The 13,324-nt window shown below is 39.5% G+C and overlaps 2 protein-coding genes and 1 long non-coding RNA gene across 9 annotated transcripts in view; 1 reads left to right on the top strand and 2 right to left on the bottom strand.

The window, feature by feature from the left end:
• Nucleotides 1-13,324, bottom strand: part of LOC139970036 (NLR family CARD domain-containing protein 4-like) — a 554,750-nt gene that overhangs the window by 41,198 nt on the left and 500,228 nt on the right. For 2 of the 4 annotated variants that reach the window (XR_011793896.1, XM_071975613.1), the window contains exon 8: nucleotides 8,547-8,623. The exons of the other annotated variants lie outside the window; for them this stretch is intronic. Coding sequence is in view for 1 of the 2 variants with exons in the window: in XM_071975613.1 (XP_071831714.1) it covers nucleotides 8,547-8,623 (77 nt within the window). In the remaining variant the exon portion in view is untranslated. The remainder of the gene's footprint in view (nucleotides 1-8,546; nucleotides 8,624-13,324) is intronic. 4 annotated transcript variants of the gene reach the window in all.
• The window catches only part of LOC139970059 (uncharacterized), a 351,315-nt gene that overhangs the window by 263,208 nt on the left and 74,783 nt on the right, over nucleotides 1-13,324 (bottom strand). The window lies entirely within an intron of this gene.
• The window catches only part of LOC139970094 (uncharacterized), a 379,126-nt gene that overhangs the window by 327,206 nt on the left and 38,596 nt on the right, over nucleotides 1-13,324 (top strand). The window lies entirely within an intron of this gene.

Genomic DNA, 13,324 nt, shown 5'->3' with positions numbered 1-13,324 from the left:
TTGAAGAAGGTTCATCTATATTGGTTGTCCATAGATGGAATTCTGTGCAACATTATGGGTATGTTTTGAAATGAATTTATTCACGAGAAATATTTTCAAACTCTGAACAAATAATGGGCTTACAACCTTGAAAAGTGGGGCTGACGGGTATTATGGGCCGCGACGTAAAATCACCTACAATAGCAATGATCCACAGGAGATGCGGTGAGGTCGAACATGATGTGTGACTGGTGACAATCTTCAAATATGTTATGGATGAAAACAAAAACTATTGGGAAATACTTGGTTCTCAGACAAAAGTGTACATCTGGTTGGTCATTTTTAAGCCCGAGAAGTGCCATTTCCGGTGATCTGTGGGGGGGGGGGGGTATCAAAACCAGAAATGTTCTTGTACGCTGCGCTCCAACCATGAGTGGCGCTCCGCTTGGATAGTAAGTCGCGCCCCGGGTTAGAAAATCCTGGTTACGCGCCGGATAATAACGTCTACAATTTTTTTTAGACGTCTGTAGACAAGATGGTGGACCATACAGTTGAAAACATTCAACGCAAAAAAATAATGATCTTTTCTTGTATTTACGCGTTGACCGCAGTGAAGTCGCTAAAGAGAGGGGGTGGGGTGTCTCACTACCCAAGCTTGGTAAAAATGACGATAGTTGGAAACTTGGAGTACGACTGTCGGAATTTCCGACTGTCGCACTCTTAATCACCTAGACCTATTCATATATTCCTGTGATTGTGAATGACCTAAAATTTGAAAAAGTTAGGTCAAAATTGTCCTTTAATCAGTCATATTATTTACCACGTTTCCTTGCTTCTTTGAGAAATTGTATCTCGCGATCCTTATACTCCACCATACAAAACTTCGTATGAATTTGAATACATTCAATATGCCTAAAGAACTACCGTACAACGTTCGCCAGCTTCAATTCGGTTTATTTATGTACTAATTTTGTTATTAGGTGGGTTGACCCTGTTCGCTAGCTTCAAGTAAGTTCAGTATATATCAGAGACGTAGCCAAGGAGGGGGGGGGGGGCAGTCGGAGCAACTGCTTTTCCCTTTCAGTGTCGAAAAAAATGTTAAATACTGTTTGTTACTTGGCATGGTATTTTGCCAGTGCTCTTTTGATCTTGAATACTCGTCAGCTCCATTAACTCGAATATAATCGTAGTAATATTTAGGCCTACTGATTCAGCTACTTAGTTCGGCAGATGCAATTAGCTAAATTTAGCCAGTGGCCTTTTACCTATTACCAGCCTACAGTTGGCCACTGCGTAATAAAATACATATAGCCTACCTAACCGCACTCGATGAAGAGTCACGAACCGTATGCACAACGACGACGACAACGTGTGTTCTCATCCTTTCTATGATTCGTCATAAGTTGTTGCACGAACAGCATGTTTTGAAGCTAAGCTAGCAATCGTACGTGATACACACTTCCTATGAATAATTATTACACTGCTAAATACGAGAGTTTATATTCTCCATCAGTTAAGTTCGTCAAATGTATTAAAGTCCAGACATTGGACAATAAACAAGAATCATCCTACTGGAAAAATTGTAAAATAGCACTATGTTTGTCTTTCTGAAAGAATATTTCAAATCGGAAACAAAATCTGCTGATAATATGATATCATATGATCATGATGAAACTAGCAAAACATTGCTCCAGATCGCATCTAAGGACCTTAAATTGCTCAAAACAGGACACCCCCTCCTCTTAGACCCCTCCCACATATCAATCGCAAAATGTGCATCCCCTTGCAAATTCCTGGCTACGTCGCTGGTATATATATATGATCTATATTGTATTAAATTACAACACCCAATGCTAGTCAGTAATAGTTGTAACCGTTACAGTACGTTACCTGGTTCGTCTAACCGAACTCTTGAGTCTTTGCCAAAATTGGTTCGTATTGTATTATTCAGACAATTACATCTTATACAGTTGTAGAAGATAGATGTAAGACTATTTTGGCCAAATTTAGACTAGAATATATTTTATAGAAATAGTTCAGTTGTTATTTTTTGTTCGCGGATTCGGGCCCACATAATAATGTATAGCTTAGGAGTAGACAATTATCTTCCTCAGAAGTAATGACCATATAAAAGGTATGAGGTTTACATCAAATAACTAAGGTTTGAGCAGTGAATAAAGTGTTCGGGGATTGGCCTTAAAGTTCACTTCTTGATGATTTCCTTCATTTTTTGTTGTACAAATTATATTCTTTAAAGTATCGGCTTTTCCAAATTCAATTGGACCCTAGGCTAGGTTTAACCAGTTACAACTGATTGTATCAATTGTACAGTGGCCGAGAAATCCATGATGTTGAGAAACCTCTCTATTAATTTGGTATATGTAACATGTGGGCGATACTTAGTATGTTCCTTATAGTCAGGTGGCTTAGCAACTTTAACGTTACCGGCCGGACAAAAGTACCAAATTTGGCATGGAGTTTCTTTTCGACCTATCTATCGATTTTATCCGTGGAACCCACTTTATCGGTTCCGATTTTTCAAGATGGCGGCCAAAATCCAAGATGGCCGCCAGAAAAAAAGGAAATGTCATATATCTGGCTGTAAAAATCAGAGATGAACAAATGAGGGGTCAATTCAGGTGTTTCCGGGGTCACTGAAACAGATGATGATCATGGCATGTTGCTTGAGTAACCCACTTCCAAGATGGCGGCCAAAATCCAAGATGGCCGCCAGAAAAAAACGAAATGTCATATATCTGGCTGTAAAAATCGGAGATGAACAAATGAGGGGTCAATTAAGGTGTTTCCGAGCTCACTGAAACAGATGATGGTCATGGTATGTTGCTTGGGCCACCCACTTCCAAGATGGCGGCCAGAATCCAAGATGGCCCCCTTGAAAAAAAAGGAAATTTCATATATATTCAATCTCCAGACCCCCTGTGCCCTTTTCTGATCGGGACCATCAAACCTTCCGTCCTCAAACGTGTAAATGAAACCGGGCTAGCACCCTGACTATATGTTATGGCTGGTATTCTAATTGTGTCACTTTGGTTGAGGAAGCCACTTAGGACTTATTGGGGAACTTTGAGGTGTGGATAGACACTGTCGCAAACCCGTTATTATATGGGAGTTACGAGTGTCATGTAGGACTGATTACATTGGGTCAACTATATAATAGGGTAACTTGAGGGAAAACAGACCAGATGTGAATACTGACTCATTGAGAGATTTTGTAGGATTGTGCACCCTTCATAAACACAACGTCAATTGTGCGAACAACACACGCTAAGCAGGTCACTAGGCATCTGGGGCATTTAACTCGTTCTTTTCGAACCTGTACCCCAGGGCTACTGTAAGCGAGGATCTCCAGGAAGACTTGTTGTCTGGTATAGACAAGCCCACCCCCCCCCCCATAGTAAAACGATAGCTTGGGTTCGAATCTCTCCGTTGGTGAGCTCTGGACAGCGGTAGCAGCGATGAAGAAGGGAAAGTCCCCGGTCCTGATGGCCTCCCTGCTGAGTTATATAGGACTTCTGGGAGTTTCTCGGTGGGGACTTTAGAGACGTGTTCTCTACCGCTTTCCAGTTGAATTACATGAGCCAAACACAGAGGGCTGAAAATATTGTTCTCCTCCCAAAGTCGGGAGACCCTTGGACCCTAATAGGCGTACAATAACGCTGTTAAATCTGGACTACAAAATCCTGGCCAAAGCATTAGGAAATCGCGAATGTGATGCCGGATATTGTAGGTCCTCTCCAGACTTACGCTGTGCGAGTCCTTCGGATTAAACTCAGTGTTTATTCGTTGGTTCTCGTTACTATATAAGGACGTCACGAGCATGGTCACTGTTAACGGATTTACTTCTGGTCCCTCCCCGGTTCGAAGGGGATTCCGTCAGGGTTGTCCCCTCTCCCTGTTGTTGTATATTCTCTTCAGCGAAACGCTCAGTACCTCGCTGGACAGATGCTTGGGGTTTCGACCTTTCAATGTACCGGGTGGGGCTAGAGTTAAATGCGTGCAATATGCCGATGACGTCACTTGTATTGTGTCGGACCTCGTCTCCTTGAAGCCTTTATCGAAGGTTTTGGCCACCTTATAAGAGGCTATGGTGCCAGACTTAACAAGTCCAAGACCAAAGGGCTGCATTCAGGAGGTTGGCGTGGCCAATCCCTCCCGTTCGATGCTACTTGGTCAGATGTCATGATCAGGGTAATCGGCATCTGGCTAGGTTATGGTGCCCCAGAGGCCACCACTTAGGCAGAGAAGGCTGATCAGGTGGAGGCAAGGCTCGACACATTCAATCGGAGGTGACTCTCCCTCCATGGGAAGGTTACAGTTGTCAATCGTTTTATTTTTTCCTCTCCTTCGGTATCCTGGTACGGTGATCGCTGCACCAGGTTATTCCTTGGTACGATTGGAGAGGATCATTTTTTATATCATTTGGGGAACGTGCAAACCAAACCTTCTCAAAAGGACCGTTCTGTAAAAGACCCCCTTGAGCGGGTGGGCATGGTTTGGTCCACCTACCATCTTAACTGCGCTTTCTCCTTTTGAAAGGTTTTTTCGTTGCGTTTGAGAATCCCTCGTTTGCCTTTTTTGGTTCTGGGGTGGTTTTCTTTTTCGCCACTACTGGCCCGGATCCTTTTCCAATAACCGGTCAAAGGCGACACGCTCTTCTGGGTGTATACTCAGATTGGTGACTCACTTTGTAGAATCAAAGAGGAGGGTGGTCCAGATGTTCTGCTTAACGTGGCCCACTCGGCTTGCCAAACCGCCATCTCTCCAGATGTGTGGTGTTCTGTGTTGTAAGTCACTAGATAGCCGTCTCCGGGACTTCGCGAGGAGGATTGCACATGGGGTCCTCATCACTAACCATTTTCGCCTAGTCAGGTGGCGATTAGGTTATGGGATTTGTCCCTGTGTGGGCTGTAAAGCCATTAGGACTATGCAACACCTTTTGCTGGAGTGTCCCTTTGTCCGGTTGGTGTCGGAATAATGGTTTCACGCCTTCATTATTGGTGTTATTGGTTGTTATTGTTGTTGTTTTGGTTATTAGTGTCATTGGTTGACCTCAGATGACTAGTGACCCGACTTAGCGTGTGTTGTTCGCAGAATTGATATGTGTTTATGAAGGGGGGGGGGGGCCTTGTCTATACCAGACAACAAGTCTTCCTGGAGATCCTCCCTAATAGCAGACCTGTAGTACATGTCCGAAAAGAACGACCTAAATACCTCAGATGCCTAGTGACCTGACTTAGCGTGTTTTGTTCGCACAACTGACATTGTGTTTATGAAGGGTGCACAATCCTACAAAATCTCTCAATGAGTCGGTATTCACATCTGGTCTGTTTTCCCTCAAGTTACCCTATTATATAGTTGACTCAATGTAATCAGTCTTACATGACACTCGTAACTCCCATATAATAACGGGTTTGCGACAGTGTCTATCCACGGTCGATCACACCTCAAAGTTCCCCAATAAGTCCTAAGTGGCTTCCTGAGCCAAAGTGACATAATTAGAATACCAGCCATAACATATAGTCAGGGTGCAAGCCCGGTTTCATTTACACGTTTGAGGACGGAAGGTTTGATGGTCCCGATCAGAAAAGGGCACAGGGGTCTGGGGATTGAATATATATGAAATTTCCTTTTTTTTCAAGGGGGCCATCTTGGATTCTGGCCGCCATCTTGGAAGTGGGTGGCCCAAGCAACATACCATGACCATCATCTGATTCAGTGAGCTCGGAAACACCTTAATTGACCCCTCATTTGTTCATCTCCGATTTTTACAGCCAGATATATGACATTTCGTTTTTTTCTGGCGGCCATCTTGGATTTTGGCCGCCATCTTGGAAGTGGGTTACTCAAGCAACATGCCATGATCATCATCTGTTTCAGTGACCCCGGAAACACCTGAATTGACCCCTCATTTGTTCATCTCTGATTTTTACAGCCAGATATATGACATTTCCTTTTTTTCTGGCGGCCATCTTGGATTTTGGCCGCCATCTTGAAAAATCGGAACCGATAAAGTGGGTTCCACGGATAAAATCGATAGATAGGTCGAAAAGAAACTCCATGCCAAATTTGGTACTTTTGTCCGGCCTGTAACGTTAAGCCTAAAAATTGTTGCTAAGCCACCTGACTATTAACTGCATCCTCCCCGCCCTAGGGATATTTCCCGGCTACTTTTCGCATTGGCAAGAGTCAGACTGACTAAAATTGAATACTAGCGCTCTTTAAAGCTATTTTATATGCACATGGCTGTCACGAAAACACTACTAGTTTTAGTCACGGTTGTAGTTTTATCTGCGAACTGTGTTTATTCAACTTAGAGCAGAGTTAACTATCATGTTGTCAATAGTTAATACGGGTTGGCGTATATCGCCACCGAATAGGTCCATATCGAAGTGATATAAAGGCCTAGGTGAGAACCGCAACCACTGAAAACTGTATGTTTTTACAGTACGTTTTTATACTTATTTCTAAGAATTCTATTGGTCCTTGACGAAGATGATAGGCAGATTGTTCATGTGAGTGATAAATAGCCCCCCCCCCCAAAAAAAATAATAATATTAAGCTCGCTAGGAAAAACCCCGGTGCTTTTTTGGTAATTCACTATGTCGTCGAATATAATTTGTTAAAGAAAAAAAAAAAAGTTTTCCCATTTGTTACATTAACATAGCTTTTGTAGTTAGTAGTCTATGTAGCCTTGGAGCAGTTAACTTCTACTCAGTTGCTTGCTTGCTTAACCAGAGTGATTAATACGCTTCAAAACAAACCTAGTTGGAATTTCAGCCACTACTCCCTCCCGCCCCCCCCCCCGAATCATCAGGCCTTAGCTACGTCCCTGGTTCTCTTCGCTACTACTTGTAAGATTAGTTGTTACTTTATTATTTAATTTTTCTTTCTGACAGTTTAGCATCTCAGCGAAAATCAAACAAAAATATTACCTTAAAACTTTGACAGAAACACGCGGTAAATGGAATAAAGTATAAATCGTTACCTCATTAAGTATATAATACCGATGTAAAACTGTACCGAATCGATACACAATACGTATATTGATGGCTTGAAAATTAAACTAGTGCTCATCTATAATGCATTATTCCTGTTTTATGCACTTTTCGCTTTGTATGCAGATTTAAAACATGCAGACCAAACATGTAAATTAGATATTTTTCTTTGATAGATTAATGTTATTAAAGGGTGTGATGCGAAGTCCCAGGAAACTGCATATTTTTAGATAGGGTTATCTAGGGTTCATTTTATTTACCTAATATTATCTAAATCTGGGTAAATGTAGACGTAAGGGGAGTAACAGACAGACCGATTTTGTTTTCTTTTCTTGTTTTTTTTGTATTATGACTCTTATTTTCGTAAGTGTACAAATAAAAAATATAGAAATATGGTGTCAAATTCACATATAGTTCTAAATGCTTTCCCTCATATCATTACCCACATTTTATTTCTACTATTATTTTTTCAATGCAAGTCATGCATGGATCTTAATGTTCCCCAATACATGTAAATTGTACTCTTTTCAAGCGTCGATCAATGGAGTGATGGGGTGTCTCCCCACCACGCCACCACAACGCATATCAAACTAACTAAAAATAATTAAAACACAATGTTGCGTTTAGACTTATATATTGGACATAAGTCAAGTCTTATAAGTCAAACTATGCCTCAGAGGTATCATTTGAAGTCTAAACTTCCCCTCTTTCTGGGCTGGGGAAAGACCACAGACCCCCCCCCCTCCCTCCTCCCTATATATGATGTCGGCTTTGGCGACCCTCTGTTCCTTTACAAAACTGCAGAACGAGTGTCTTATTTTTGCCTTCATAAAATCTTTATGCTGATGTTACCTATTCGTATATTTTGAGTACGATACATCTAGCACCAACAGTTCCGATACACTTTTGGTCTGTTTTGTTTTCGTTTACTTTGTAATACACTTTGCAGCAATTTTAGAGAAACAAGAAATTTGTTGCAGAACTTGGAAAAGAATTAAGTTAAACTTCGCGGCTTTATTCTGCAATTCAGATTGACAGAAGGATGTTTTTTATGTGTGTGTTCGCCGGGGGGGGGGGGGCGGACTGGGGGTGTGTTGACAGACTCCGAGGGGCACAACATCACTTCAAAACCTTACACAATAATTGTCGCTGTGTACTTCTTAAGTTTCCCAAAGTGTATGATACCACTACTTTTCGGAAAGAGATTTAAAGCATCAATTGATGTGATGGCTACTCACAAAAACATCATATAGGGCAGGGATCTCGAAGGAGCGACATTAAAGGAATATGACTTATCTCTTAAATCAACCAAGCTTAGCAATATTAAGTGTTGTTACATATTTATTATTCAGTTCGTTGTTTACTATCACAAGAGTCTGTTTTGGGTGTCTCCTTCATATAAAATGGCAATCATATGTTGCTGATCCATTACTTTATTGTATATAATTCAACAACAGTCAACAAGTCAAAAGAAATTCACATAGTTTGTAGAGCCTTTAATTAAATGTAAGAAATTTAAGTGCGTCCATAATGACGTCATTGTGACAATACCTTTCACATATCTTGATTTCAAGGATGATGGAATGGATCCAACCGGAATAGTGTCTGGCAGATCGTATAAAACAAACCTATGGATAGAAGCAGAGTAATCATCGTGTAAGATGTAGATGACGTAGAGGAATGTCCTCCTAGTCAGGTTTAGTTTACTAAATCAATGAAGATAAAGAACAAAGTATAGACAAAGTAAATAACAAATAACAAGGAAATAAATCACATCTAATTGATCATACTAATCAGAATTAATTATAATCACAAGTCTCGTGTTTCAACGATTCCAAGAAAAATAAATTAGAATGGATATAGGTTTGCCAATAATAATAATGATAGTTGGAACTGCTCTACTGTATGCAAATTATATGCGGTTGGTAGTAACTGTGAAAAGAATAGCTGTCCACATGATCATAATTGGCTAAATTGTCTGTAATCTTAAATTATCAATTCATTTAAAGTTGATCAAACATGTAGAAATACAACATTGTACACAATAAACTAAGTAAACGGAGCAAATCCTTGTAACAACCGCTTGCCATTTTCAGCTCGGACCACGTGATTTTTATCGTATGTTATATTCGGTAAATTGATTGATAATATAGATAGTTTTCGTGAATCCTTCTCACTTTTAAATGAGAACTTAAATGTCTGAGATTGTTAGAGTGCAGTGGTAAAATATAAAATCTAGAAATTATGAATCTTGTTACTTAATCTCAGAATAGTTTAAGATGCTACAAATTACGTTTTTCAACGTAATTTCGGAATGACAAACCTGCACAATCTTGCACTAAAATGGAGGAGAAATAGAAGGTAGAGGGATAGGAGGGTCGAGGACATAGCAACATTCTTTACTGGACGCAACAAATTGTCATCTCGGGTTGAAGTTAAACACAAATTGTTACTATTATATGATATACCAACGTTATTTAAGAATTTATTCAATATCTACCTTCAATAATGTGATCACATTGCACGCATTGTTCTTTGTCATTGACCTAAATCAAATTGTACAAAATTATAACATTTTTGTGGAGTTGATAATAATAACCTTAACCATTACACAATCGAATCTTTCTGTTCAACTATGTTCTCAATGAAGGGTTACATGTGTCCAAAATATCCAACCCCTTCATACCGAGGACTTATGAAGACTTCCTGGTCATACTTTGTTAAGAATACACTAATGCCATCGTCGTTGATTCACAAAAGAAAAGTTTTATTAGAAGGTGGAGGAACAAACACTGAGGGGAGGCAAAAGTTTTCAGCAAAAGTTTTCTTAATACCGGTACTCTTGAACTGCATATTTTATCATTATTATTATTTTGAAGCCAAATAGCAAATTTTTAGACATGAAGGCACTTGTTACAAACACACAACAACAAGAGGGCACTTGAGTTTATCGAGCATGAAATGAAATTATCTGGATTAACCGGTAACAGATAGTGCATAATATCCAATAAATATGTTAAAGTCTAGCTCAGAATCATCCTACCTTATACCTGAATTGCCCAGTTCTATGTAAAGTACTGCTCCGGACATAGAAAGAAAATATATTGGTTACATTCCTTGTATCTAATTATCATAATTAACGCATAAATAGTGCTACTACTTATGTAAAACGTTTTCTTTACAATCGTTAGTTTTCCGTATCTATCCAGTGACTGGTTAAAACAGGTGCTTTCGAATATTTCACTAATCTTATATATAATGTAATGGCTATAGCGGACACAACAACTCAATGTACACATGTAGGCAAAATACTGGACATAATTGTTGAACTAATAATTTATAACGCTGCAGCATTAAAAACTATTTATTAAAGGTTATATTTTAATAAAAGGGTTCTCCCCGTTTAAACTCCTCCCAACGGACCCAAGTCATATTTGGAGCCCACCCCCACCCCTCCTTTCCAAAGATAACCAGAATGCAGAATGCATTGAGATTTCGATGACTTCAATGCAGAATTCTTCTTGTTGGTATAACCAGAACTAGCTGTTACAATTCCAATATGGCATGATAACACAGGTCCGTCTACTGTACGTGGCTATACACACCTCCAAAACAATAGGGGTCTTGTACTCGATGTTATGAATCCACACACCAAGTATTACAGGTATCCGCGATTTCCATCGTTACATATCATGTAAAAGGTTTTTCAGAGTTTGACCTCTGGTGACATATAGGAGATTTGACCTCACACTCATTTAGGATTCTTGTATTCAATATGGCAAATCCATATACCATGTATGAAAAGTATCCATGATTTCTACCATGAGAAATCATGTTGTGAAGTTTTTCAGGCCTCGACAATTATTTTTGAAAGTAATCGCTATTTGGCGACCGTGACTAAAAATCTACTCGCCAAATTTCACTCGCCAGTAGGCCTATGATTGCTGTCCAAGTCTCCAAAGTAGAGATCTGCAACATCAATACTTTCTATGAGCAAAGGTTAGGCAGTTAGGCAGATGCATGGTGCTACGTAATTGCACATTAGAAAGATATGATTCTTTGCAGTACGAAATGAAAACTTTTTCCCACCAAAAGTAAGTGTTGAACAAAGTAAAACATGACGCAGAATCATAAATAAGCAGGTAGGCCTACTGTAGTGTCTCAAACAATTAAAAATACAACATCTGTAAAATACCTACGAAGATAGCTTAGCTTCTGTTACATTAGGGCTCCTCTACTTAACTATTATATTGCATTCTTATGCCTAGAGGTCTATGCGTAGAGTATTCATGTTTCTCTTCATGCGTTCTGAAAGCGTAGATTCGCGATATTTAGACACGATTACTTTACATGTTTTCACCCTATTCGCTGCGATTTGACTTAAGGAAAACCCCGGATGTGCAACCGACGGAATACAATAACCCACATATCTTTACTAACTGTATTTCCAGGAACATAACACCTCTCCTTCGGTTTCTTTTCTGTTTTATTTTCCTTTCTTTTTCTTTTTACTTGTCCACCATGCATGTTACTATCACAATATACTTATGTTCTGTTTTAATCAGCATACCACCATGATTCATGTAAAACATCGCAAATTATGACGTAATGAATTCATTTCAACAAGTGAATAACTGCTTCTTCTTTTTTCCTTCTCAGCAACAAAACTAAATTAACCGTGGCCATATTTACGACCTGGATATGACCCTGGCAGTTGTATAAGTGTTTATTCTGATTGTTAACTTGTAGGTTCATTCATTGTGTACCGGGGATATAAATATGTACTTCATTTTGTTAGCGTGTGTTATAAATATAATGTAAACCATTTTGAAGAAAGTTCTGAAGGCGATGATGACAGCCTTCTGAGCCTTTCTAAATTCGCTAAAAACATTTAAGTTGCAAATTTGAAATCGATTCTAGTTGTCGTTATCCATTATACATTTTAAACTTCGATGGAATAATTTAATCACTTTCGCCTGTTCTGTGTAGATAAAAAAGAACTAGTGCAGTATATAATTCGATATTTAAAAGATAAAAGATCTCATCAAACGAATCTTTCTCCCTGCTAAACACGAGTAATATTTTATCTCCACCGTTTAACTGTTTAATCAACTTCACAGAACAAAAGTGTTCTCCATAAACTAGGCAATTAAGAACCCGCAATGTTTGTAGTCACATATTAGATATGTGAGTTACATTAAGGGCTATTTAATGATGTGCTAATTAGGCAGACTTCCATATACCAACGAGAAGTACATAAATGGAAAAAACGAAGAAAGGGAAATAAAACAATCCTTCTATCAAATTAGGGAGAGGAGCAAATGAGGGATGAATTAAACAACCAAGGTAATCAAGTTTACTCATTTAAAATATATAAACAAAGAATAATAATGAGAACACGCCGTAATATCACGGCATATGACATGCTAACCCGTATTGAATAAAATGCATTATTCCCAGCCACTGCTAGACACAGACTGACCTACTTATCGTCAGTTTCCATGGTTACGTTGTATGGCAGTGACCCCATTCCAGGTGTACACTAAACGCGTGTCTTGTTTCTCTTTCTATTCATTATCTTTAACCCTGGCCCGTGTCATCTATTGTTATGCTAATTAGGTATTTACGGGAAATCCAAGTGTGGCATCTCTACTGCTAACTTATTTTTCTTTAGAAATAAATTGTGTGAATCAATCGTCTGTGCAGAAAACTAGTGTATAAGTGATGTTATCGGGTAGAAACATAGAATGGATTTGAAGGGCCATCTAAAAAACGAGTATGTGCCATGGGGAGGGGGGTGGCAAAGGGAGAGTGGTGACGGGTCCAGGTAAGGTGTCTGAAGAGCATACTGGGATTGGGGTAAGGTATTTAGTCTAGATAGGGAAGAAACATTATATATTTGTTTTATAGCCAGACCACAGTGTGTTATTTCCATTGATATCTTTCTCCGAGGTTAGTTATTCCTGGAATGGCGGTATATCACTTATAACATATGTAAAGCAGCTTTCTTTCTAATTTATTTCATTTATGTAACTAAAATAGTTTTCTCTTTTCTTTCGAGATTTGGGTGAGGCGCGGTGGGGAAGGAGGGGGAGGGGGGGGGTGGCGGGTGCGACTTAAATATATTCTTTTTTTAGTAACACGTCAGCTGTAAGTTGAGGATGTCACTGATTACTTTCCGAATGGTGAGGACGGAAAGGAGAATTGATTTGTGGGACCAAACAGGGCAAGAGGAGGAGCGGGAGGAGGGGTTGGTTGGGGGGGGGGGGAGAGAGGGGGTCTTGGAGGATTAAATAACACTACATTGTAAAGGACGAACTAGGGACGTT

This window comes from Apostichopus japonicus, chromosome 7 (genome assembly GCF_037975245.1).
Source record: "Apostichopus japonicus isolate 1M-3 chromosome 7, ASM3797524v1, whole genome shotgun sequence".
Taxonomy (NCBI): Eukaryota; Metazoa; Echinodermata; class Holothuroidea; order Aspidochirotida; family Stichopodidae; genus Apostichopus; species Apostichopus japonicus.
This window is presented reverse-complemented; position numbering and strand designations above follow the sequence as displayed.